This window comes from Elgaria multicarinata, chromosome 1, assembly GCF_023053635.1.
Source record: "Elgaria multicarinata webbii isolate HBS135686 ecotype San Diego chromosome 1, rElgMul1.1.pri, whole genome shotgun sequence".
Taxonomy (NCBI): domain Eukaryota; kingdom Metazoa; phylum Chordata; class Lepidosauria; order Squamata; family Anguidae; genus Elgaria; species Elgaria multicarinata.
In genome coordinates, this window is record NC_086171.1 from 29,636,047 (window position 1) to 29,662,773 (window position 26,727).

Genomic DNA, 26,727 nt, shown 5'->3' on the forward strand with positions numbered 1-26,727 from the left:
GGCGGGGGGGGAGGGGGCCTCAGCTAGGGCTGGTCATTGGGGCGCACCAGAGCATGACATGACGACGGCCACATCGCTCTGGAAACGGTGAAGAAGGAAGCCGAAGGGAGGGAGAGAAAGGGAAAGAGAGAAAAGAAGGGGGATTCCTGACTCCCCCCCCCCCACTCTTCCCCGGCCCGGGAACCAGGGAAGGAGGAGGAGGAGGGGAGGCAGAGCGTGGCCCCCTCCCCTGAAACCCAGGTTACCTGGCAACAGGAGAGGCCCGGCTCAGCGTCGTCCGTCCGCCCGCCCCCGCCCCACACCACACCGTGTCTCTCGCGCAGGCTGCGGCTCCTGCCCCACCGCTGTCCTCCTCACAGGGCTGCCATTACCCAGCCGCCACGGCTGCCCGTTGAGCCCCGCCCCCTGGCTTCCCAGTAGCCCGGCGCGGGGCAGGCGGGCTGGAGAGGGGGACGCGACCATTTTACCTCCGCCTTTCCTACGGTGCCGGCCGCGCCGCGCGGCTCAAGGGCGGCCGCTCGCCTCGCCTTGTCGCCGCGCCGAGTTCCCCATCCGGTTCCCAAGCTCCGAATTAGGGACGGCTCGTAACCGCATCCTCGGGCGCCTTCCTGGCACACCCCTCGCGCAAGGGCGGAGAGGGTTGGTATCGCCCGAGCGACGGGAAGCGCCGAGGGCCAAGGCAGCTCGACACTTCCGTTCCACTCCTTCCTCGGAGAAATAAATAAATAAACGCGGCTTCCTTTAGCGCAGAGTATAAGGAGGGTCCGGGTGCGCATGCGTACGTGCGTCGCCGGCTCTCATCTGTGCGCGGTTCCTAATTTGCCCGGTCTCTTTTTGCAGGGCCAGGTGTTGCTCATCGCCTTTGTGTCATGCTTTTTTTTCCCCCCTCCGGGAATGGAACAGGTTAGACCTGGTGTTTTTTTTTTTTAAAAAAAAGACAAAGGCCGCCCCGTTGAGGTAATTCATGCTCCACCCCAGTTAGTTGACACTACTGTCGTTACCAGTCCTCAAGGAGGTAACTGCAGGAGGGGTACTGTGAAGGCTAACTAAGCCGTCTGTAGATTTATTTATTTTTCCCTTTAAAGGAGAATATGCGAGTCTAAACCTTCCTGGAAGCCCAGTTTCGTAACTCCTGGTTATGAAGCTGGTCTGTAATTATAGGTGATGAGAGATCATAATCCTGACTTCATATCTACGTGTGGCATTGCAGAGTTCGGATAAAGGTTTTCCAGGACATTTCCTCAAAATCCCAACTCTCTTCTTCCTTTCGTTCTCCCCCAATGCACTTGTTCAATTTTTATCTCAACTTTCTTACAGTGTAATGTGGGTGGAATGATGTATCCCTGCTGTGGTCTTCAGCATCCTCAGCTGTGAAATTCTCTCCGCTGTAGAAAGTTGCCGAAGTCGGAGTCTGATTGGTTTTGGTGTAAGATGTTTTTATTTGTTGGGTTTTGGTCACCAGGGTTGATCTAAAATTGAAGCTTCAGTCAGTCTAATTTGAATTTTTAATCTTATTTTTTGCTGGTATGAAGTCCTTTGGATGGGGTTGAATAAAAGACATCCAGGCAAGCTGCATCTCTTTGTGTAAAAGAAGACTGTTGTAATATCTTAAGGCTGCAAATTTTACTTGGAAGCAAATTCCACTGAACTTCTAAAGATTTGACTTCTGTTTCCAAGATTCACAGCTCTGCTGGAACTTAAGTGCGCTTCCAGACAGACCTTTTAACATGCAATGGTCACTGTTCATGATGGTAGTTTGATGGGGCATCCAAACAATACTGTCACCCTTTATTCCTCAGCAAATGTTTTATCTCCCATTTGTCCCTTTTTCATCTTTTAAAGGGGAAGATCCATTTAATCGGAAAGACCTGGGTCAGAACTGCAATTCTCCCAAGGTGTGGATGTTCCTTAGTGTTTCACTCCTCTAGGTTTGTGGGGTGGCTTGGACATCTGCAGTGACTTTCATCACCCCTTCTCTCTCTTTCCCACCATTTCTCTGTTCACTCCCTCAAACACATTGGTTGTCTTAAATAAGCACTCGGTTTTTTTGTACACCTGTATGCAAAAAATAAAAATAAACTATACCGAATTTCAAAATACTGAATTTCAAAATACATTTTGAAACTTGCTCCAATGACCCACCTGTCTTTTAATCTTTCCAGTTTGAGTAAAAGGAATGTTTTTCTGTGTATTTATAAGAGGTGGAACTTTCTTTAAAAAAATACTGTGGAATTCCACAAGTTCGAAGATATGGGACCTTTGGTATTTAGTGAAATGGAGTCTTGAGTTTTGGTTCTTGATACAACTGTGGTAAGATAATGTAATGCTTTCTTTCAGAAAATGACATCAGAATAGGCATTGGAATTTCTGTGCTATGTTTAATCAATTTTCAAGAAATAGGCATGCCAAGATGTACCAGCAATATGATTCTGCGTAGATTGGGACAAGGGGCACAAGAAATGGCAAACTTCAGTATTTTGAAACTTCTGTGTATTTTTTTTAAAAGGTGTATGCGCAGGTGTACAAAACACCTGTGTGCATGCTGAGAACAGCCAATGTTTTGGGGGGTGACACCAAAGGGGATGGGAGAGAAGAGAGACTGAGGTCGTTGAGGCAGGTATGTTGAAATCAGTGCATTCAATGATGATTTGGCCACTGGTGTGGATGGGATACCATGCATTTCCTTGCAATAAAACCCATAACATGAATGAATCGGGTGGATGCTTCGTTGGAGTTTTGCAAGCAACAGAAAAGGAAAAAAGGATCAATATAATATGAACGAAAGCTCGTGTCTGGATGCAGCTTGTAAGAGAAAAAGCAGCCACCTAGAGGTCAATTTAGCATTGACAGGCTTCTATCCTGTTTAGTTTAAAATTCATGGGCTTCAGAATAAGATCTTTCTTGTCTCTGACTATCCAGACAAATGTAAAGTTCTGTTTGAGAGCATTTGTCTAGTCTAGGGTAACCAGATGCTAAGAAAGGCTCGGTTCTTGCACCTTTAATTGCTGAATAGGAGAGAGAATCTTGGCAGATTAGGGTAACTCTTCATGCATCTGATGAAATGGACTCTAGTCTATGAAAGCTCCTGTAATAAATGTTTGGTCTTTCAGGTGCCACAAAACTGTGCTATTTTGTTGCTGAATTGCAACAAACCTCTGGAAATTTTGGCACAAATGCTCACTCTGTAGAAAAATAATAATTTTGCATTGGATGTAGCATCATGATGATTCAAAAATGGTATTAGATTCAAATAGGGCAGTCATGTTATTCTGTAGTATGAAAACAAAGCGAGTCTTTGGCCCCTTAAAAGACGAACAACGTTTTATTACTAAGGCATGAGCTTTTGTGGGCTAAACCCACTTCATTGGATGCATGCACAGAAGCCATGGTATAGAATTTTCCATCATTGAGCAGCAATAGAGATTTTCAAAAAGGTCACAATTGATGGATTTCAATGAAAGATCTTATTCAACTTGTTTAAATTTTATGTTGGCCATAGGCTTAACCATTCTTCATATGAGCAAGATGGTTATTAGGAGTTCTGTTCTCAAAATAAGCACAAATTATATACAATGCAATTTTATTTGTGTATATATTTACGCAAACGCTAGGTTAAATATAGGCATTTTAGGGAGCAATCTTATGTCCCCTATACAGTGTCTGAGGGGGCGTGGGGGGGGGAACATAGGGGTTTTTGGTTTTCTGACCTCGAGCTCAAAGACAGTGCTCTGTGCTCTGAGCAAGGAAACCACACTCCCCTCCCTCCCACAGCCATCATGGAGTGAACTGTGACAGCTGCCTCTCCATGCTTGTAAAACTAAGTGCGGAGAGCTTGAAAAGGGGGCAGTCCTGGAGGCGAGGAGACCATGGAAGCTGGTTTAGACAACTTCCTATGCAACGTGAGACCTTCCCCCTCCGAAACTACTGGTCAAAACCTGGCAATGACTGCAGGGTGGATGGAGCGTGGAGAAGATCCTCCCTACATTGGATACTCGTAAGTCCCTGTGTTCAAGGGGTTTACAAGTACCCAAGGCACAACCCATAGGATTGCGCCCTAAGAGACCTAGTTCTAGATGTTTATGGCTTTTTTATCCCTGTATTTTTTTATTTGTGCTGTATATTTTAACAGTTTGTATAGCATTTTTGTCTTTTAGCTGTTTGTAATCTGCCCAGAAAATGTTGGTTATTGGGCAGATTAAAAATGTAATACATTGTTTGTATGGATAAATGAAAACAAATTATTAAAATATACACTAATAAAGAAAACTACTTCCCTTCAATAGTGAATTTGTATATATTTTTAAAATGGCACTAATGCACATCAAAAATGGAGATTGATTTGCAAGCAGTATAGGCAATAAGATTTTAGCTCAGATATAGCATTGCCTGCTGTTAACATATTGACATATGGCTAATTATAATTTTGAATAGCTTTGCTAATAACGTTTATTGCATAATCATCATAGGTTATACACTATTAATTCTCAAGTGCTTCGTTTCCAAGCATTTGGTTATTAATGTTAATGGTTTCTTTACAATTTCAGGTTTGCAATTAAATGAATGGTTTTAATAAGTAGTTTCTCAGATCAAATAAAATCAAGCTTGTTGATCATAGAGCAGATCAACTATGCAGTGCTAATAGCATTCTATTTGTGTGGATAATGTGTAATTTACAAGTATAAAAAGGAACAGAAAACTTCAAAGCCCAGTGAGATTTAGAATGAAACAGAATGATCTGACTTAAGATGTGGTTCTGTCTATCTTGTTCAATATTTGTAGTACCTTGCCATGCTATGAAGTAAAAGCTGTGACCGTGTTGATGGTCAGAAGTCCCCACCAAAGTTTACTGCTCCCACATCAAATCTCTAGGGAGACAAACTAGCATGCCAAAATGGTGTTTCAGAGCTCAAACTGACTCTGCTTGAGTCTTTCCCCAAAACTGCCAGCTTCTTCACACACAGCTTCATGGACTCCAACTCAAAGAAGGGAAGAGGAGAGAAGATAGAGGAAGAAAGAAATGTCCCTTTACTAGAAGTTGTCTCCGGCCATTTCCTTAACTTTTGCTAAAAGCGAGTCATTAAAATGAAGGGTACTTGGCCTATTTATCTTACAAAGTCAGGCATGTTTTGCAGATTTGACCATTTAAGACAGCCTTTCCCAACCTGGTGTCAAGATGTGTTGGACTACAACTCCCATCAATGGCCATGTTGACTGGTGATGAGTGTTGTAGACCAGCACATCTAGAGGGTATCAGGTTGGAGAAGGCTGCCTCAAGCTGTGCTTCTCTGGTCCAGGCCCCAATCCTAGTTATAGAATCACTGAGTCAAAAGGGACCCTGTGAGGACTTTTAGATTAGACCAATCCCTCAAACTTATGATACATAGAATGTGAAGGGGAAGATGCTAATAATGCACCTGCTTCCACATCAGTTCATCTCAATAAAAATTACATACCTTGTCTTGAAGAACTAGGAACCTACTTGATGAGCAAATTAAACATTGCACACCTAAAAGATAAATGGATTGTGATAGTTTCTAGTCTTGTGGCCCACTCGGATGGGTTATACTGCTATTCAGCAGTGACATTAAGGAAGCAATTTGAAATCCAGGTGAATGAGATGTTGACATAGAAGCCATGCATCTTGCAGAGGCTGCAAGAACAGTGAGATGTGACATATTTCTGAATGATGGTTCTTTTTGGGCGTAATCCTATACATGTTTAGACAGAAAAAGCCCTTCAATCCGCAGACAGCTGTAGGACTTTTTTCTTTCTAAACATGCATAGTATGACATTGCAGTTGACACATGTTGAGCCTCCCATAGGAGGCTATTCTATAAGCAGGATGCCATGTTTAAGAGGCTCTCTTTTCACAGTAACCATTTACCTAATTTCAAATGGTGGAGAGATCCAGAGAAAAGCCTCTGATGATGAATGCAGAATCATAGAGACTCATGCAGCAGAGGCAGTCCTTTAGGTACCAGGTACCAAAAACGTTTAGATAAGTATCAGCCTTTGAATTGTGCCTGGAAATATAGCTTTTTAATGGCTAGGATGATATGCTCCCTATAATCCATCCCAGTTAGTAATGTAGATGCTGCATTTTATACTAACTAAAGTTTCCGGAAGCCTTCAAAAGCAGCCCCATGTACGATGCATAACCAAGAGTTTACCAGTGTGTGAATAGGTGGCCAAGCTAACACAACTGAGTCCTTATAGAATCTAGGAACATAATCCAAAATCTTTGGTTATGTAGCCTTTATGCCTTTTGAGCTACAGGATTATACTTCCAGTGTGGTGCCTGTAGGCTTCAATGTGCTCACAGACACCTTACTTGTTGCCCTCAGGCTCCCTGTCTCTACTGATTATGTTCAAGATTTTAAAAATTGAGTTTAAAAATTTAATTTATATGCTGCAAATCAAAAGGCTGCCCTCCAGCACCATCTATATATGGGTCCAAAAGCATGATCTTGTGTTTTAGAGTTCAGCTCCTAGAGTTTAGTCTCCGGTGAGACTAAAAGAAAAGTAACTTCCCCAAGAACCTATGTACCTGGCAAGTTACCTTTCTTTTAGTCTCACCATTTTTCCTTCTGGGAAATTAGTGTTTTGTGACCCAGTTTAGAAATGGGCAAGCTGTGGTAGTCATTTTGTGAGAGCACCCATGACGCTGTTTCAAAATTCTAAATGTGTCCACCAACCAAAAAACACTGGAGACCTCTTAGGCAGTATCACTTACAATCCAATATTTGCTTCCCTCTTCATCTTGGAAGTAGCTCCTACCTATAAAAGTGGAATTAACTTCTGATTGCATGCACAAAATTGGGTTGAAACTATCCAGTTTCATCAGTCTCCCCTAACCTGATGCCTTCCAGATGACATCATTTCCCATCAGTCCCAGCCAGCATGGACAATGGTCAGGAATGCTGCAAATTGTAGGTTGGGGAAGGCTTGTCCAGAACATTCCCTAAGGAAGGGCTGGTACAGGGTAAAAGGGATAAACAAGCTAAGCGGAAAGCGTGTCAAGCAAATCCTCATTGCGACTGTCTTCCATCTGGGAACCTGTGTCCTCACTGTGGGAGGCTGTGTGGATCCAGGATCGGCCTGCACCGTCATCTGTGGACCCACCATTAAAGTCTCTAACTCTGGAAGACAATCTTACTCGGACACGAGTGATCACCATGTTATTCCACCAGGCTGCAGGAGACAGAGAGAAGGAGAGCTCTGCTGAGGAGACACCTGCTCAGCCATCCCTCCTGCTCCCTTCCAGCAACTGTCACCTGGCAGCAGCCATTCCATTCCCCCCCCCCACAGTCAAATTGAGCTAATTAACTGTTAATTTTCCCTGTTAATTGTGTGTTGTTGTTAATTTGCTATTGTAAAGTTATTGTAGATGTATAATGTATAATGGAAAGGAGGTGACAATACAAGTTGTGCAGGGCAGAGGAAGATATGGTAATGGAAGGGTGAAGTGCCATTACAGGGGAAAGAGAGATAGATATTTAACACCCATTCTTCGTTCTGGTCGCCCTGCCACCCTGGGAACTTGGAGAACAAACCAAGCCAATCACGGACCCTCTCCTTGCTCCTATGCAATGCCAGGTCAGTTAAAAACAAAACAAATATAATTTATGATCTCCTCACAGATGAGGAGGCCGACCTGGCATGTTTCACAGAGACCTGGCTGGGAGATGACAGTGGCCCGACATGGGCCCAGGCCCTCCCAGCTGGGTACTGTGTTATCGAGCAGGTGAGGAAAAGTGGGCGGGGGGGGGGGGGGCGTAGTAGCTGTGGTCTATAAGGATAATCTCAACCTGACCAGACTTCCTGTCCGGGAATTGAATCACATCGAGTGTGTGTATCTATCTGAGTCTAAAGACCAGGGATAGACTGGGGATTCTGTTAGTGTACCGGCCACCCCGCTGCCTATCAGACTCCCTGGCCGAGCTCACGGAACTGGTGTCGGAGTTGGTGTTGCCCAGGCTTTTGGTCTTGGGCGACTTCAGCATCCTTTTCGGGAATGGTTTGTCAGGTGCAGCTCGGGAGTTCATGGCATCCATGACAAACATGGGCCTATCCCAATTGATCTCTGGACCCACACATTCAGCAGGTCGCACCCTCGATGCTGTTTTCAGTTCCAAACAGACAGATCTGTGGGCGGAGGTGATAAATACCTGTGCATTGTCATGGACAGACAATTTTCTGGTCAGGGTTAATATCATGGCTACCATCCGCCCCTGCAGGGGTGGCGGACCTATTAAGATGGTCCGCCCTGGAATCCTCTTGGATTCCAGAAAGCCTAAGAGGGTGCTATGGCTGGTATTGTCGACGATCCTGTTGAAGCCCTGGTCAATAGATGGAATCAGGACCTAACTAGGGCTATCGACACGATTGCCCCCAAACATCCTCTCCAGCTTCCAATCGGGCACTTTGGTACACAGAAGATCTCAGGAAGTCGAAGCGGGAAGGTCGATGACTGGAGCGCCGATGGAGGAAAACTCGTCTCATATCCAACAAGGCACGTCATAGAGAACATCTTCGTTCCTATGGGGTGGCAATATGTGCAGCGAAGAAAACTTTCTTCTCTGACCGCATTGCGTCTGCGAATTCACGTCCAGCAGAACTGTTTAGGGTGGTGAGGGGTCTAACTCAGGCACCTCCTCCCCTGAACCCAGTTTTAGAGCCTTCGGTAGTTCGCTGTGATGCATTTAATGATCATTTCACAGATAAAATCTCTCGGATAAGAGCCAATTTAGATGCCGTCGTTATAACAGAAGCTGAAGTGTCCAGCAACTCTGTGAGTAGGATTACACTGGATCAGTTTCAGTTAGTGAGTACTGATGATGTGGACAAGCTGCTTGGACGAGTAAGGAAGACAACTTGTCCTCTCGATCCCTGTCCTTCTTGGCTGGTCGCCCAGGGAGGAGATGCAGTTAGACTACAACTACAACATATTATTAATGCATCTCTCAGGGAGGGGAGTTTTCCACCATGTTTAAAAGAAGCAGTGGTACGACCGCTTCTAAAAAAGCCCTCTCTGGACCTTAATAATTACAGTACAACATCAAATCTTCCATTTTTGGGCAAGGTGATTGAGAGGGCAGTTGCCTTTCAACTCCAAGCGGTCTTGGATGATAAAGATTTTCTAGATCCATTTCAAACTGGCTTTAGGGCAGGATATGGAGTTGAGACAGCTATGGTCGCCTTAGTGGATGATCTCCGCAAGAGTATTGATAGGGGGAGTGTGTCCCTGCTGGTACTTTTGGACCTTTCAGCGGCTTTCGATACCATCGACCATGGTATCCTTCTGGAACGCCCGAGGGGTTTGGGAATCGTGGGCACTGTGCTCCAGTGGTTCCGGTCCTACCTCTCAGGTAGATTCCAGATGGTGATGCTTGGGGATAGTTGCTCCTCAAAAAAGGAGCTGTTGTATGGCGTACCACAAGGTGCCATCCTATCCCCAATGCTGTTTAACATCTACATGAAACCGCTGGGAGACATCATCTGGAGGCATGGGGCGGGGTGCTATCAGTATGCTGATGACACCCAAATATATTTCTCTATGCCTTCAATAACAGCATCAGCTAAGGATAGTGTGTCTCCTCTGAATGAACGCTTGGAGGTGGTAATGGGCTGGATGAGGAAAAACAAACTGAATCCAGACAAAACAGAGGTGCTTGCTGTCAAGGGCTCTGACCTAGGTTTGGAGGTGTGTCAGCCAGTTCTGGATGGGGCTACACTCCCCCTGAAAGACTGTGTTCGCAGTTTGGGGGTGCTCCTGGATCCGTCGCTCCAAATGACAGCCCAGATAGATGCGACAGCCAGGAGTGCCTACTATCAGCTTTGGCTGATACACCAGCTGGACCCCTTCTTAGAGTCAGAAGACCTAAAGACAGTAGTGCACGCGCTGGTAACCTCAAGGCTTGACTTCTGCAATGCGCTCCACATAGAGCTACCATTGTACCTAGTTTGGAAACTTCAACTAGTTCAAAATATGGCAGCCAGGTTGGTCACCAGTACATCTAGGGGTGAGCATATTACCCCAGAAAATAAAATAGAAGGCTGTGGTTGAAAATAACAATGGTACAATAAGAGTGATAACACTCAACCCAAAGGTACTAAGAAATATTTATAGATGAATAGTTCAGAAGATATCACTAATGTACAATGTAATGTATTTGACCATTTAAGACAGCCTTTCCCAACCTGGTGTCAAGATGTGTTGGACTACAACTCCCATCAATGGCCATGTTGACTGGTGATGAGTGTTGTAGACCAGCACATCTAGAGGGTATCAGGTTGGAGAAGGCTGCCTCAAGCTGTGCTTCTCTGGTCCAGGCCCCAATCCTACAATTATAGAATCACTGAGTCAAAAGGGACCCTGTGAGGACTTTTAGATTAGACCAATCCCTCAAACTTATGATATATAGAATGTGAAGGGGAAGATGCTAATAATGCACCTGCTTCCACATCAGTTCATCTCAATAAAAATTACATACCTTGTCTTGAAGAACTAGGAACCTACATGATGAGCAAATTAAACATTGCACACCTAGAAGATAAGTGGATTGTGATAGTTTCTAGTCTTGTGGCCCACTCGGATGGGTTATACTGCTATTCAGCAATGACATTAAGGAAGCAATTTGAAATCCAGGTGAATGAGATGTTGACATAGAAGCCATGCATCTTGCAGAGGCTGCAAGAACAGTGAGATGTGACATATTTCTGAATGATGGTTCTTTTTGGGCGTAATCCTATACATGTTTAGACAGAAAAAGCCCTTCAATCCGCAGACAGCTGTAGGACTTTTTTCTTTCTAAACATGCATAGTATGACATTGCAGTTGACACATGTTGAGCCTCCCATAGGAGGCTATTCTATAAACAGGATGCCATGTTTAAGAGGCTCTCTTTTCACAGTAACCATTTACCTAATTTCAAATGGTGGAGAGATCCAGAGAAAAGCCTCTGATGATGAATGCAGAATCATAGAGACTCATGCAGCAGAGGCAGTCCTTTAGGTACCAGGTACCAAAAACGTTTAGATAAGTATCAGCCTTTGAATTGTGCCTGGAAATATAGCTTTTTAATGGCTAGGATGATATGCTCCCTATAATCCATCCCAGTTAGTAATGTAGATGCTGTATTTTATACTAACTAAAGTTTCCGGAAGCCTTCAAAAGCAGCCCCATGTACGATGCATAACCAAGAGTTTACCAGTGTGTGAATAGATGGCCAAGCTAACACAACTGAGTCCTTATAGAATCTAGGAACATAATCCAAAATCTTTGGTTATGTAGCCTATATGCCTTTTGAGCTACAGGATTATACTTCCAGTGTGGTGCCTGTAGGCTTCAATGTGCTCACAAACACCTTACTTGTTGCCCTCAGGCTCCCTGTCTCTACTGATTATGTTCAAGATTTTAAAAATTGAGTTTAAAAATTTAATTTATATGCTGCAAATCAAAAGGCTGCCCTCCAGCACCATCTATATATGGGTCCAAAAGCATGATCTTGTGTTTTAGAGTTCAGCTCCTAGAGTTTAGTCTCCGGTGAGACTAAAAGAAAAGTAACTTCCCCAAGAACCTATGTACCTGGCAAGTTACCTTTCTTTTAGTCTCACCATTTTTCCTTCTGGGAAATTAGTGTTTTGTGACCCAGTTTAGAAATGGGCAAGCTGTGGTAGTCATTTTGTGAGAGCACCCATGACGCTGTTTCAAAATTCTAAATGTGTCCACCAACCAAAAAACACTGGAGACCTCTTAGGCAGTATCACTTACAATCCAATATTTGCTTCCCTCTTCATCTTGGAAGTAGCTCCTACCTATAAAAGTGGAATTAACTTCTGATTGCATGCACAAAATTGGGTTGAAACTATCCAGTTTCATCAGTCTCCCCTAACCTGATGCCTTCCAGAAGACATCATTTCCCATCAGTCCCAGCCAGCATGGACAATGGTCAGGAATGCTGCAAATTGTAGGTTGGGGAAGGCTTGTCCAGAACATTCCCTAAGGAAGGGCTGGTACAGGGTAAAAGGGATAAACAAGCTAAGCGGAAAGCGTGTCAAGCAAATCCTCATTGCGACTGTCTTCCATCTGGGAACCTGTGTCCTCACTGTGGGAGGCTGTGTGGATCCAGGATCGGCCTGCACCGTCATCTGTGGACCCACCATTAAAGTCTCTAACTCTGGAAGACAATCTTACTCGGACACGAGTGATCACCATGTTATTCCACCAGGCTGCAGGAGACAGAGAGAAGGAGAGCTCTGCTGAGGAGACACCTGCTCAGCCATCCCTCCTGCTCCCTTCCAGCAACTGTCACCTGGCAGCAGCCATTCCATTCCCCCCCCCCCCCACAGTCAAATTGAGCTAATTAACTGTTAATTTTCCCTGTTAATTGTGTGTTGTTGTTAATTTGCTATTGTGAAGTTATTGTAGATGTATAATGTATAATGGAAAGGAGGTGACAATACAAGTTGTGCAGGGCAGAGGAAGATATGGTAATGGAAGGGTGAAGTGCCATTACAGGGGAAAGAGAGATAGATATTTAACACCCATTCTTCGTTCTGGTCGCCCTGCCACCCTGGGAACTTGGAGAACAAACCAAGCCAATCACGGACCCTCTCCTTGCTCCTATGCAATGCCAGGTCAGTTAAAAACAAAACAAATATAATTTATGATCTCCTCACAGATGAGGAGGCCGACCTGGCATGTTTCACAGAGACCTGGCTGGGAGATGACAGTGGCCCGACATGGGCCCAGGCCCTCCCAGCTGGGTACTGTGTTATCGATCAGGTGAGGAAAAGTGGGCGGGGGGGGGGCGTAGTAGCTGTGGTCTATAAGGATAATCTCAACCTGACCAGACTTCCTGTCCGGGAATTGAATCACATCGAGTGTGTGTATCTATCTGAGTCTAAAGACCAGGGATAGACTGGGGATTCTGTTAGTGTACCGGCCACCCCGCTGCCTATCAGACTCCCTGGCCGAGCTCACGGAACTGGTGTCGGAGTTGGTGTTGCCCAGGCTTTTGGTCTTGGGCGACTTCAGCATCCTTTTCGGGAATGGTTTGTCAGGTGCAGCTCGGGAGTTCATGGCATCCATGACAAACATGGGCCTATCCCAATTGATCTCTGGACCCACACATTCAGCAGGTCGCACCCTCGATGCTGTTTTCAGTTCCAAACAGACAGATCTGTGGGCGGAGGTGATAAATACCTGTGCATTGTCATGGACAGACAATTTTCTGGTCAGGGTTAATATCATGGCTACCATCCGCCCCTGCAGGGGTGGCGGACCTATTAAGATGGTCCGCCCTGGAATCCTCTTGGATTCCAGAAAGCCTAAGAGGGTGCTATGGCTGGTATTGTCGACGATCCTGTTGAAGCCCTGGTCAATAGATGGAATCAGGACCTAACTAGGGCTATCGACACGATTGCCCCCAAACATCCTCTCCAGCTTCCAATCGGGCACTTTGGTACACAGAAGATCTCAGGAAGTCGAAGCGGGAAGGTCGATGACTGGAGCGCCGATGGAGGAAAACTCGTCTCATATCCAACAAGGCACGTCATAGAGAACATCTTCGTTCCTATGGGGTGGCAATATGTGCAGCGAAGAAAACTTTCTTCTCTGACCGCATTGCGTCTGCGAATTCACGTCCAGCAGAACTGTTTAGGGTGGTGAGGGGTCTAACTCAGGCACCTCCTCCCCTGAACCCAGTTTTAGAGCCTTCGGTAGTTCGCTGTGATGCATTTAATGATCATTTCACAGATAAAATCTCTCGGATAAGAGCCAATTTAGATGCCGTCGTTATAACAGAAGCTGAAGTGTCCAGCAACTCTGTGAGTAGGATTACACTGGATCAGTTTCAGTTAGTGAGTACTGATGATGTGGACAAGCTGCTTGGACGAGTAAGGAAGACAACTTGTCCTCTCGATCCCTGTCCTTCTTGGCTGGTCGCCCAGGGAGGAGATGCAGTTAGACTACAACTACAACATATTATTAATGCATCTCTCAGGGAGGGGAGTTTTCCACCATGTTTAAAAGAAGCAGTGGTACGACCGCTTCTAAAAAAGCCCTCTCTGGACCTTAATAATTACAGTACAACATCAAATCTTCCATTTTTGGGCAAGGTGATTGAGAGGGCAGTTGCCTTTCAACTCCAAGCGGTCTTGGATGATAAAGATTTTCTAGATCCATTTCAAACTGGCTTTAGGGCAGGATATGGAGTTGAGACAGCTATGGTCGCCTTAGTGGATGATCTCCGCAAGAGTATTGATAGGGGGAGTGTGTCCCTGCTGGTACTTTTGGACCTTTCAGCGGCTTTCGATACCATCGACCATGGTATCCTTCTGGAACGCCCGAGGGGTTTGGGAATCGTGGGCACTGTGCTCCAGTGGTTCCGGTCCTACCTCTCAGGTAGATTCCAGATGGTGATGCTTGGGGATAGTTGCTCCTCAAAAAAGGAGCTGTTGTATGGCGTACCACAAGGTGCCATCCTATCCCCAATGCTGTTTAACATCTACATGAAACCGCTGGGAGACATCATCTGGAGGCATGGGGCGGGGTGCTATCAGTATGCTGATGACACCCAAATATATTTCTCTATGCCTTCAATAACAGCATCAGCTAAGGATAGTGTGTCTCCTCTGAATGAACGCTTGGAGGTGGTAATGGGCTGGATGAGGAAAAACAAACTGAATCCAGACAAAACAGAGGTGCTTGCTGTCAAGGGCTCTGACCTAGGTTTGGAGGTGTGTCAGCCAGTTCTGGATGGGGCTACACTCCCCCTGAAAGACTGTGTTCGCAGTTTGGGGGTGCTCCTGGATCCGTCGCTCCAAATGACAGCCCAGATAGATGCGACAGCCAGGAGTGCCTACTATCAGCTTTGGCTGATACACCAGCTGGACCCCTTCTTAGAGTCAGAAGACCTAAAGACAGTAGTGCACGCGCTGGTAACCTCAAGGCTTGACTTCTGCAATGCGCTCCACATAGAGCTACCATTGTACCTAGTTTGGAAACTTCAACTAGTTCAAAATATGGCAGCCAGGTTGGTCACCAGTACATCTAGGGGTGAGCATATTACCCCAGAAAATAAAATAGAAGGCTGTGGTTGAAAATAACAATGGTACAATAAGAGTGATAACACTCAACCCAAAGGTACTAAGAAATATTTATAGATGAATAGTTCAGAAGATATCACTAATGTACAAAAGACAGGCATATAGATAACATTTACAAGGTGTTCATCAAACATTCATAACGAAACCTACAATAAGTTGGCATCTATTAAACATTCATGATAAGAATCAAAAACCTCATAATATATGCGTCTAATAAATAATTTCATAAAGCGTCTAATAAATAGTAGTCCGGTACAAGTCCTGTTTTGAGAATTCTTCGTCAGTAGGACGCAACTGGTTCACAAAAGGAGCCGCGGTTATACATTTAGAGTGGAACCCTCCAAGGTTTATTACCATATCATTTTCACGTATTCAAGCCGTAGACAGCTTGAATACGTGAAAATGATATTATTATATTGGCCAAACAAGGTTGGCATGTTATAAATATCCATAATTTGAAATGGAACATCTCCCAGAGATAAGGTATCTGAAGGATATAAAATAGGAATATAGGATCACACCAGAAATACAATAGTCCCTAGACCAATAGGAAGGCAATAATAATAATAATGGCTGCAATGCTACACCAGAAGGGCAACTTCTGGCCCTTCAGAAGTTTTGACCTACAACTCCTATCATCCTTCACCATTGGCTGTGCTGTCTAGGGCTGATTCTTGCTTAAGGGTTTCCCATGAGCTGGTTGGCCTGTGTGTGAACAGAATGCTGAAACTAGATGGACCCTTGGCCTGATCCAGCATGGCTCTGGAAAACCACAAGTTGCCCATCGGCCCAGCCCATGCCCTAATCCGACCAGAAGTGCTGCTCAGTTCTAAACACGTTTCAATGGTAGAGCACCCGCTTTGCATACAGAAAGTCCCAGGGTCTATTTCGCCATCTCCTGCTGAGCAAGAAATAATCCTGCCTGAGCACCGAAAGCTGCTGCCTGTGTCATACGGCAGTCAGGTTGGTCACCGGTACATCTAGGGGTGAGCATATTACCCCAACATTAAAATCACTCCACTGGCTGCCAATTAGTTTCTGGGCAAAGTACAAAGCGTTGTTACTTTTAAAGCCCTAAATGGTTTGGGTCCAGGTTACCTGCGGGATTGCCTTCTCCCATACAGTACGCCCTGCACACTCAGGTCCTCTGGGATGAACTTACTTCAGTCAGCTAAAGCTAGGCTGACATCAGTTCCCCAGAGGACCTTTTCTTCTGTCACCCCCAGATTGTGGAATGGCCTGCTGGAGGAGAGTCGTAAAATTAACTCTCTGTGTGATTTTAAGGCAGCTTTAAAGACTAGCCTTTTCCAGCAGTCCTATCCAGATCCATGTAAAATCAAGAATTTTTAAGACGTATTGATTCCTGTTCTAATGTTGTTCCCCGCCTCGATCCAAAGGGAGAGGCGGGTAAGAAATAAATATATTATTATTATTACTTAAGAGTAGACCCATTGAAATGAATGGGTCTTAAATTAGTAATGACTAGGATTTATGTTGGATTTTACCCTGTGTGCCAAACGGGACTTATCCCTAGAGGTCTACCAGCAGCTGACTTTCGCCCTAACTTTAGATCAGCCTTCCCCAACCTGGAGCCCTCCAGATGTGTTGGACTCCAACCCCCATCAGCCCCAGCCAGAATGACCAAGGCTCAGGAATGCTGGGAGTAGTAGTCCCAACACACCTGGAGAGCCCCAGGTCGGCGAAGGCTACCTCAGGACGGGTCGGAGCCCGTACCTCACCCGCCGCGATTACATTTTATTTCGTGCGTGTGTCGATTTAGGAGCCACCGCTAAGAACCAACAGCTGCTATCAGCCTCGCGCTTCCCTTCCCCGCTGAGCCAATCAGCAGGCCGAGGCGGTTGGCGCGAGTTGCAGCCGTTGGGCTCTGTCAGTAACCAATGGGCGTTGGCTTGGAGCGTGGGGAGGGGGAAGCGAGGCCGGCGCCGAAGGGCGGTGGCCCCGCCCTTCGCTTCCCCCATTCTCTCCCCCCTCCCTCCGTTCCCCGCTGGCTCAGGCGAGCGGGGCAGGCGCGGCGCCGGCCGCCATTTCCTCAGCACCCCGCGCGGTGACGGCGCAGCGGCATCAGCGCTGACGTGGGGGCGACGCGCGGCCTCGCCCGGCCCAATCCCGCCTCCCCCCCACCTACTTTCCCCTGTGACGGGGGCGCCACGTACTCGGGTGAGTCGCAAGAGGGGGCGGGGACAAGACGAGAGTGCGCAAGTCGGCTCGACCCTTTGCAAGGAGGGCTGGAGGGCTGGCTGGGGAGGCTCCGAAGGAGGCGAAGAAGAAGAAGAAGAAGAAGAAGAAACAGAAACAGCGGGACAGGGCGGCCAAGACCAAGGATGAAGCGGGGGCTGGGGAGAGAAACGTGGCCTTTGAAGGGAGGCTGATAAAGAAACGTGGCCATTCCTCTCCTTGCCTGGTATCGCCTCAAGGGAAACAAGGGTGGGCGCAGAGAAATGGGCCTTAATCTGAGCCCCAGACGTTGCCTGTGGGAGGCCGATAAGAACGCGGGGGCACTCTGCGCATGTGCAGAGTGTGATGCCTCTTTGACAGCGGTTTCATCTGCAGCAAAGCCTTTCTAGTTTAAAGGTGCTGTCCTATGCATGTTTAGACCGGGGGGGGGGGGAGTCTTTTACAATTCCCAGTGTGGCTGGCTGGGGCATGCTGGGGGTTGTAGGACTTTTATCCTTCATCTAAACAGGCAAAGGACTGCACCCTAAAGAGGCTGAAGCTTGCAGGCAGGTTTTTAAAAGCAAACAACATAAATTACCATGTTTTCTCCGAAGTGTGACCCGTGGTGTTCAGTGGGGCTCACTCCCAAGAAAGCAGGCCTGCAATAAGTAGGTTTTACAGATCCTATACGGATTTCCTGCAAAGTAAGCCCCATTCTTCTCAGTAGGACTTTTTCCTAGATAAGTGTCCATAGGATTGTAGCTGAATGGAACGAATCTTAAATCTTTACTCAAGAGTAAGCCTTGTAAGATTTTTAAAGGAAATTTGCTCCCTAGTAGATGTGTTTAGGTCCTACATATTATCTCTAAGTTACTCTTTCTTATCTTTTAGACACTACTGATCTGCCCAGAGAGCTTCGGCTATTGGGCGGTATAAAATGCAATAAAATAAATAATACTGTTGTCATTTCCTTTATGAAGAGATACTCTTTTTAGTGCTGATTGTGTTGCTCACGAGCAGCATAACTAGTTCATGGGCAGTGAAATTTAAAAAAGATAGATGATTAAGCACTCACCTTAGATAGACTAGAAAGGGACAAAAAGAAATTATGGGACAAGGGAGTGATTGGGTGGGGCAGGCAACTCATCAGTGGCAGTTTGGGGTCTGTGTGATTTAGAAAAGGAGTTGAGGATAAAGCAAAGAGCACTGGTGTGATCCTGTGTCTACGGTTTTGGACTTGGAATTGGGAAGAACATGGCTCAAGCTGCACTGCTACTATGGTCTCTGGCTTTGAGCAAAGCCTCACTTTGAAAATAAAAAAGGAATAAAAGGAATGAACAGTCTCGCTGGTTTTATAAGGATGAATACAGTCTGTAAAATGCTTTACAGTTTAAAGTGCTGTAAAAAATATAACAAGAAGAACCAGGGAAATACTGATAACTGAGAGAAAGAAATACTGATAACTGAGAGAAAGGGTAGGTTCTATGTAACAAGGGGAAGTGGCTTGTTTACAAAACACCTTAGTGCTTATGGAACTTTAGTTTTAGCTATTGAGTGTGATGTAACCATGTGCCAGCCCTCCTTGTCAGTGTTGCATACTATATTATAGGTTAATGTTTGTTTAGCTTCTTGGTTGCTATCAAGAAATACCTGGTTTCGCTGAAATTCAGTGCACAGTTACTTGGGAGTAAGCACTATGGAACACAGTAGGACTCCTGAGTCTAGGATGGCACTGTGTGTGTCCTTCATGCCTTCCATGAAACAACTTGCAACGGGTACAAAAGGAAGTGTTGGGAACAAGAGCATCATGTGTACAAGTAATTACAGCTCAGGGAAGGAAGGAAGTTGCACAAGGAGCCACCAGTTTGTGTGTTGATCTTGAACGAGAAAACTTTAGGCTTCTGATAGAAAGAAGTGGGCTGTGTGATACAGCAGCAAAGACCAAAAGTGAGGAATAAGATCACACACAGATAGGTGGTTTTTGGTGATGTGCGGAGCTTCCTCTCCATTGATGCACCTGTGCAAGAAACTGTGGAACCACTCTGTTGAGCTACATAATCTCTGGATTGTATTTGGAGAGCCTTTGTTCATGCAGAATCCCTTTTGTCTCCAATGACTGACTTTCAATCAAGCTGATAAAAAAAACTAATTTTCAGTAAGTGTTCTAATATTTATTTGCTTTACAGTTGTCTCTTTTTAAAAAACAAACAAACCCCAATGCTTTACATGGGCAAAAGACCCTATAAGACAAAAGACAGTGCTATTCTGCGGCTCATCCCTGCAGTACTCTTTCAGAATAATGATGTTTACTATTATCAGTTGCACAGAACAAGAAACAAAAAATAAGTGAGACAATACCTGGTCCAATCAAGGTAAACTTTTAAAACCAAAAACCAAAACTGGAAGCAAGCCTTCAAGTTACGCATATTTCTTCAGATACAGATTTTATTGCTGTTATTTCTAGAGCACTTACATTGACTATGTCAAAACAACGGCACAAGCCCTGCCCACAGATTTAAGAACATAAGAATCAGGCTGGATCAGACCAAAGGTCCATATAGTCCAGCATTCTGTTCACGTAGTGGTCAACTAGCTGCCTGCAGGAAACTCACAAGCATCACAGGAGTGAAACAGCATCCTCCTGCCTATGTTCCCCAGTAACTGATGTACATAGGCATACTGCCTCTGATACTGGAGGTAGCATATAGCCATCAGAGCTAATAGATATTGATAGCCTTCTCCATGAATTTGTCCCCTTTTAAAACCATCCAAGTTGGTGGCTACTACTACATCTTATGATAGTGAATTCCATAGTTTAACTATGTGCTGTGTGAAAAATTACTTCCTTTTATTTGTCCACCAATCAGTTTCATGGGATTATTCTGGGTTGTAGTATTAGATAGATCCAGGAGAAAAATCAGTTTCATGGTATAAAAGAAGTGAATTTTTGAACCACATTGCTGCAATGGAGTTGGTACAACTATGTGGCATGCCTTGGGCAATCAAAAGATTTGGGGAACACAGAAATGCAAGAATTTTGATACTGGGCCTGTTCAAACAAAACTTTAAGCTATGGTTAGGCAAATGGTTAGTGAGCATGTTGTAGCCACATGATTAGGAATGGTTCACATGACACACTAAGCCATAAATGCTTAACCACCATGGCTTGGTGTGTCGTCTGAACAGGGTCATTGTGTCTTCATGGTAGACCCTGGCCACATAGAGGATTTTGGCCTTTTCCCAGATGTTTATTCTGTAGAGAAAAGTAGCTGTTTAGTGCCAGTTATATACCTCCGTTGTATATGAATTATGAACATGCGTTTTGGTTAGTCAAGAGTTTTAATTTAAAATGTGAAATGAAACAATGACTCTTCAGTATGTTTCGGTGTAATGGATAGCATTTAACAAACAATGGCTCCATTCAGAAGACACCTTAAACCATGGCTTTAACCACGGTGGTTAAACAAAGTCGGGCCGTGTTCAGAAGGCACCTTAAACCACAACTTTAAACATGGTGAATAAAACAAAAAGCCTTATTCACTGTGGTTAAAGCCGTGGTTTAAGGTGTCTTCTGAACACAGCCTGGCTTTCTGGCTTAACCACCATAGTTTAAACCATGGTTTAAAGTGTCTTCTGAACATGGCCAATGTTGTTTAAAATATGGTAGCTAAAGGAGGGCTGTCAGCTGAGTTTTGTAGCTTGAGATTCATGTTTTTTAAGCCAAAGTCACTAGTGGGAAAAATTATAGACTGCAGTGGATCAAACTATGTTTGACGCTTTGATCTTCCCACTTGGATGTTTCCTGGATCTGGATACAGCTCCATCACCTGCAGAGGAGCAGCAGATAGATGACTAATATCAAGCTTTGAAGCATGAGTTTATAAAATGCAATAGTTCTGGGTTGTGATATCTAAGTCTAAGACCACAGTAGAAGATGGAGAGAAATTTCTTTTCCTTGCCTGGCCACAGTCTCATGAAGAAAAGTCACTGCTTCAGAATTTATTGGCTTAAGCCATAGACTGAAACTGCATTTGACTGTAACTTTAATTTGCAAAAAGCCTATACTTTGGAATAAAATTAACTTGCAAGAGTATACTTATTTTATGATGCTATCAGCACTGTGCATTCTCGGTATTTAATTATGCAGCTACAATCATTATTAAATACTTAAACTTCATTCTGGATTTTAACATATGAAATAGGATTCCATGTATGTGTTGTCTTGAAGAGTACGAAGCTATATGTGGATTTATTCTTCAAAATAAAGATTAATTTTCCAAGTTCAATACTGTTCTCTATGTTAAAATCCTTTTAAAATTGTGCTAGAATGTGTTGGTTTCTAAGGTGTGCTCTCAGTCCACATGAGGTAAAAGTGAGGCTCAACGGGCCTGCCAAATGTGCCCAATGACAATCGAACATATGCTTTGCAACACGCAAGGATTCTGTGTTAGGTGAACAGACGTTATTCACCAGACAAACAGAAAAGACTTGGGGGAGCAAGTTTGGAAATCTCTACCGGAATATGACACCCACGAATTGGTCTGAATAATGCGTCATAGGTGTTTTGGCTTACGCAACCTTCCTTGCATTATATGCAAGTCTTCGAAAGTCTTGTCAAATAATATATTCAGAACTATAGCTCTTTTTATTCTCTGTTTTACTTTCTTGACGAAGCGTTTATGTTCCATGACACATCAAATCTCTTCTGCTCAATTCTCTAGTGAACCTTGTGTACTGTGTTTGCAACACTGTGAGTGTTGGTTGCCATGGTAGTAGTTATGACATCACAAATGGAACATAACTTCACTGCAAGGTTCACTAGAAGGGAGCGTCGTCTGGAGAAGGAAGAAGTCCTTTTTAAAAAACATTCAGTCATAATGAGCAAGTGTGGCAAAAAACAGCATGCAAGAATTAACATAAGGTAGCCCTTGTATATAGTTCATTACTGTCAAAGCGTGTTTGTACTACAAGCATATATCATAAATTACGTAGTGACTCAGATAAACAGGAAAAATTAACTAAACACACACCATTTATTAAAATTTAGAGAGCAGTGTGTGTTAAAAACAGGGTTATTGCTCTCAATTTGTCTGAATTCAGCAATGAAATTGGGATTTATTATGTATGGGCTTGAGTAGCAATTTTTGTCTGTTACTTGGGAGAAAGGAATTTTTTTCTGGGAAAGACAGTAATCTAGTATATATTTAGTACGATTGATTTTTAATTTTTTTTTAGGGCTGTAGGAATGAGAAACCCATCAAAACCACCTCTAGTGTGTTGCAGCTCTGCATATTGGTTGGCCCTTCATGCAAATTCTTGGGATGAGGAGGGTTTTTCATGGCTTTCTGCAAGCATGAGATTGAACCTCACAATTTGCACTGAGCTAATCATGCAAGCCGGTATTTTTTATAGGTTGAAAACAACTGAGGCAGAGCTTCCTTGAATTTTTCTAAAATGGAAATGCAAAATATAACAGCCTGCATATGAACTGCCATGTCAGCAGCATAACTATGTCATACACTATGAATGAGGATTGCCCTGACAGTATGTGAGATGATCTAAAACTAGGATGGGGGTGAATTAGTTTGAACAACGTTGAAGTTGTATATTGCCAAGTGAAAAGGTCTAGCATACCTGCGGTTTCCCTCTCCTGCATTGATAGGTGGGAGGGGCTGAGAGCAAGACCTTCATTATGAGGAACAAGGGCTGAATAGCTTCCAGCTGAATTATTATGCACTTGAGTCCTTTCACCCCAGTGCCGACTGCATAATAGAATGCTTTCCTTTTCCCTAAGTGTTTTATTACTGCCCTTGGCTTTTAGAATACTTTAAAACCAATGGAACCGACAGACCAAGGAAAACATATATGTACAAAACCAAAAATATACCTTTGCGTGATCCTCTTTTCCCACCTAAACGTTGGTTTTAGCTGCCTTTGGCTAGTCACTGCAGGAGAGCTAGCGAGAACACTGTAGCTTAGAGATGAAAGGGGTAGGTATGGTACTTTAGAGCAGTCTCCCCCCAACCTGTGCCCTTCAGCTGTGCTGGACTACAATGCCTAGCCTGCCCCATGCTACCTGGAGGATAGCAGGTTGGGAAAGGCTGTCTTGGAGTACAACAGGTTGTAGATTGGAGCAAAAAATAGTACACCGTGAGATACAGACACATTTAATATTAGTGTGGTATTTCAGCACTACCGTCTAAGAGTTGTGTCCCTGCATCCTGCATGATGTTGCATGGGATCATGGGGCACACTTTTCAGATGGTATTCTACCTCATTGGCATTCCTAAAACATTTGTCACCCAAGGCACTAGTTTAGTTGCTTATGCAGTCAGGTTGGTCTTATGTGGCCATGACTGTCATGGAAGGAAAAAAACCCTCCATTTCCCCCAAGATACTTGTTGCAATCTTGGTTGGATGTGATGTTCTCACCTACCTGGAAGTGCCTTTAGGTGCACCTGAACCCCTATACCTGTGACCATTGTGAGTTTTTCATCATTGAAAATGCAGGGATTTACGTTTTTAATTATATTTTAGATTGATGACGGACTGATGCTTGATAGTCTATCTTAATTCCTGCCAGCAACAGCCAGACGGCTCAGGAGGTGACAGTCTCTCTGTTGTCCTTTGTTGTTATTTGAGGGCTTCACTTACTTGACCTGGGGCAGGGATAGAGGCCAAGAGGCTTGTGGTGGATCTATGGCGGCTCTTCTCCCTTCCCACCAGCAGACCCTCTTCCCTCCCTCCTTGTCCTCTTCCAAGGTCACAACAGCAACTGCAGTGGCTGGGAAAATTGCCTTGGAGGCATGACTGGCGCCGACCCTGGCTTCATTTTGGCACCAAGTTAAAACATGGCTCTTTACCAAAGCCTTTGAGGGCTAAATTCTCCATGGTCACACATAGTTTTAATTGTTTTTATTTCTTTTAAAAAAATTCCACTGGTTTTAATTTGTTAACAATTTAACACTTTTTTTAGCTGTGTATATTATTCATGTGTACATTGTTCTGATTTTATCTGTATGCCGCCCTGAGATCCCAGTGATATAAGGTGGGATACAAATGTTTTAATAAATAAAGTAAATATAAATTAATAAATCCAAGTGGAAATTTCCCCCTCCATGGCTTGTACATCTGTCCATGGTCATGGATGGGGAAATCCTTCATATCCTATGGCTCCAAGCCTCTGTTGTCTTTTGACAACAGTATTTTCACTGAAGTAAATAAGTTTGCAACCAAAGTTCTATGTTCTTTTATCGTGCATGGATGTAAACTATTCAGTGGTATGGTTACAGGAGATAATGGGAACTCATAGGCAATAATATTCTTAATGCAGTGATAATATCCTACCAATATTTGGGGGGTACTTTACAGTACCACTGACTTTTATATATATAAGAAATCTTAACTCTGTTTGTATGCTACTTAGGTGCTTAAAATCAATAATAATAATTAATAATAAATAAATTTATTTCTTACCCGCCTCTCCCTTTGGATCAAGGCAGGGGAACAACATTAAATTCAACAATACAATATAAATCAAATGCATAAAATTGATTAAAAGAGCATATAAAACTGATACAATATTAAAATACAACCATCTTAAAATACAATACATCTTAAAATTCTTAGGTTTAAAATTCATCTGGGTAGGCCTGCTGGAAGAGACTAGTCTTTATAGCTGTCTTAAACTTGGAAAGAGTGTTGTTGACAAATCTCTTCTGGCAGGCCATTCCACAGTCTGGGGGCGGCAGAAGAAAAGGTCCCTGGGTAACAGTTGTCAGCCTAGTTTTGGATGACTGGGGTAAATTCTCCCCAGAGGACCTGAGTGTGTGGGACAGATTGTACGGGAGAAGGCGATCTCACAGGTAAGATAATAACTAACACTTTGTACTTCGCCCGGAAACTAATTGGTAGCCAGAGGAATGATTTTAAAATTTGTGTAATATGGTCACCCCTAGTGTACCCGGTGACCAACCTGGCTGCAATATTTTGAGCTAGTTGAAGTTTCCGAACTAGGTACAATGGTAGCCCTATGTACAGCACATTGCAGAAGTCAAGCTTTGAGGTTACACTACTGTCTTTAGGTCTTCCAACCCTAGGAAAGGGCACAGCTGGTGTAACAGCCTAAGCTGATAGTAGGCACTCCTGGCCATCACATCTGTCTGGGCTGTCATTTGAAGTGACAGATCCAGAATCTACCCAAAGCTGCGAATACAGTCTTTCAGGGGGAGTGTAACCCCATTCAGAACTGGTTGACACACTTCCAAACCCAGGTTGGGGCACACAACCCACCCCCCAAACAATACAACACATTTTAAAAAATAAGTTTCAAAAACAACAACACCAAAGAGGAAAAGCTTGGGCGAACACATTTTTTAAAACAACAACAATGCTAAAAGCAGCCCAGCGAACCTGGTTGTGAACAGTATCTCAAAATTAAGTCACCAGCAATAGAAATACCCTGTTCTGCACACTAGAAGATATTTCTTCCTGAAAATATGGCACCTCAAGGAGGTCTTGCCTACAGAGAGTAAAGAATGGGGGAGAACTTTCTTATGCAGAAAAGATGGTGTTCTTTCACTTGGTTTTTCAGCTGATGATAAATGCACTGGAAACCCTATTCTGGATCTATAAAACCTGGGGCACTGTGGTATCATACTTAATGTAGCAACGTTTTAAATAGAAGGCAAAAATGAAGAGCTGAACGAATAGAGGTGTGAATTGTTTCACGTGCTCGCTATGCTTTTCTCTCTCATTTTTAGACAAATGACCATGGAAACAGGTGAATCACAACAGGATGGAAATGCTTCAGACTCTCTTGCAGAAAGTGATTCTGTTAATATACAGTCTCCACCTGGCCAAAATCAGATCTCCACTATAGCTCAGGTAATTTGAAATGTTGTATGTATTTCTAAAATACTATACAGCTAGATACTGTAGGTAGGTTGCATAATGCAAGTCCTGCCGGCAGACTTACAGTGCACTAGTCAGTCATGTAGTGGATAAAGTGTGGGATTTGGACCATGGAAACATTGGTTCATATCCCCATCTTTCTATGAAGCTCACTGGATGGCTTTGAGTCAGCCATATCACTCAGCCTAATGTACATCTCAGAATTATTGTGAGGATAAAATGGGATAATCCTGTGTATGCAGCTGTGAGCTACTTGTAGGGACAGTGGGAAAACTCAAAATAAATCTTAACTAAATGCTACTGCTTCGCCATACTTTTGAGTACCTATTGTCTTGTATTACTTGAGGGATTTAACATTGAAAGTGATAAGGCTTATCACTGCACTGTGTCTGCAGTGTTAAGAACATTGGCTTGCTCTGCCCTGAAAAAGCCAAGCTTTTATTGGGACTTTGGTCAATCTTTTGAGTTATACGGATGGTAGCCAGGCTTGCATTGCGTACACAGTTGGTTATTTTCTATGACCAATAG

At 44.0% G+C, this 26,727-nt stretch overlaps 2 protein-coding genes across 3 annotated transcripts in view; one reads left to right on the forward strand and one right to left on the reverse strand.

Annotated features, from left to right (window-relative positions):
• CUL2 (cullin 2) overlaps nt 1-342 on the reverse strand; it is a 45,013-nt gene extending 44,671 nt beyond the window's left edge. Inside the window, exon 1 of the mRNA XM_063125540.1 lies at nt 246-342. The gene's annotated coding sequence lies outside the window, so the exon portion shown is untranslated. The remainder of the gene's footprint in view (nt 1-245) is intronic.
• A 16,796-nt stretch (nt 343-17,138) lies between these two features.
• CREM (cAMP responsive element modulator) overlaps nt 17,139-26,727 on the forward strand; it is a 44,567-nt gene continuing 34,978 nt past the window's right edge. Inside the window, exons 1-2 of one of the 2 annotated variants that reach the window (XM_063125552.1) lie at nt 17,199-17,289; nt 26,049-26,172. In XM_063125552.1, coding sequence (XP_062981622.1) covers nt 26,053-26,172 — 120 coding nt within the window. In that variant the 5' untranslated portion in view covers nt 17,199-17,289; nt 26,049-26,052. Of the gene's footprint in view, nt 17,290-26,048; nt 26,173-26,727 lie in introns of both variants that reach the window. The other variant, XM_063125560.1, reaches the window with a different exon arrangement.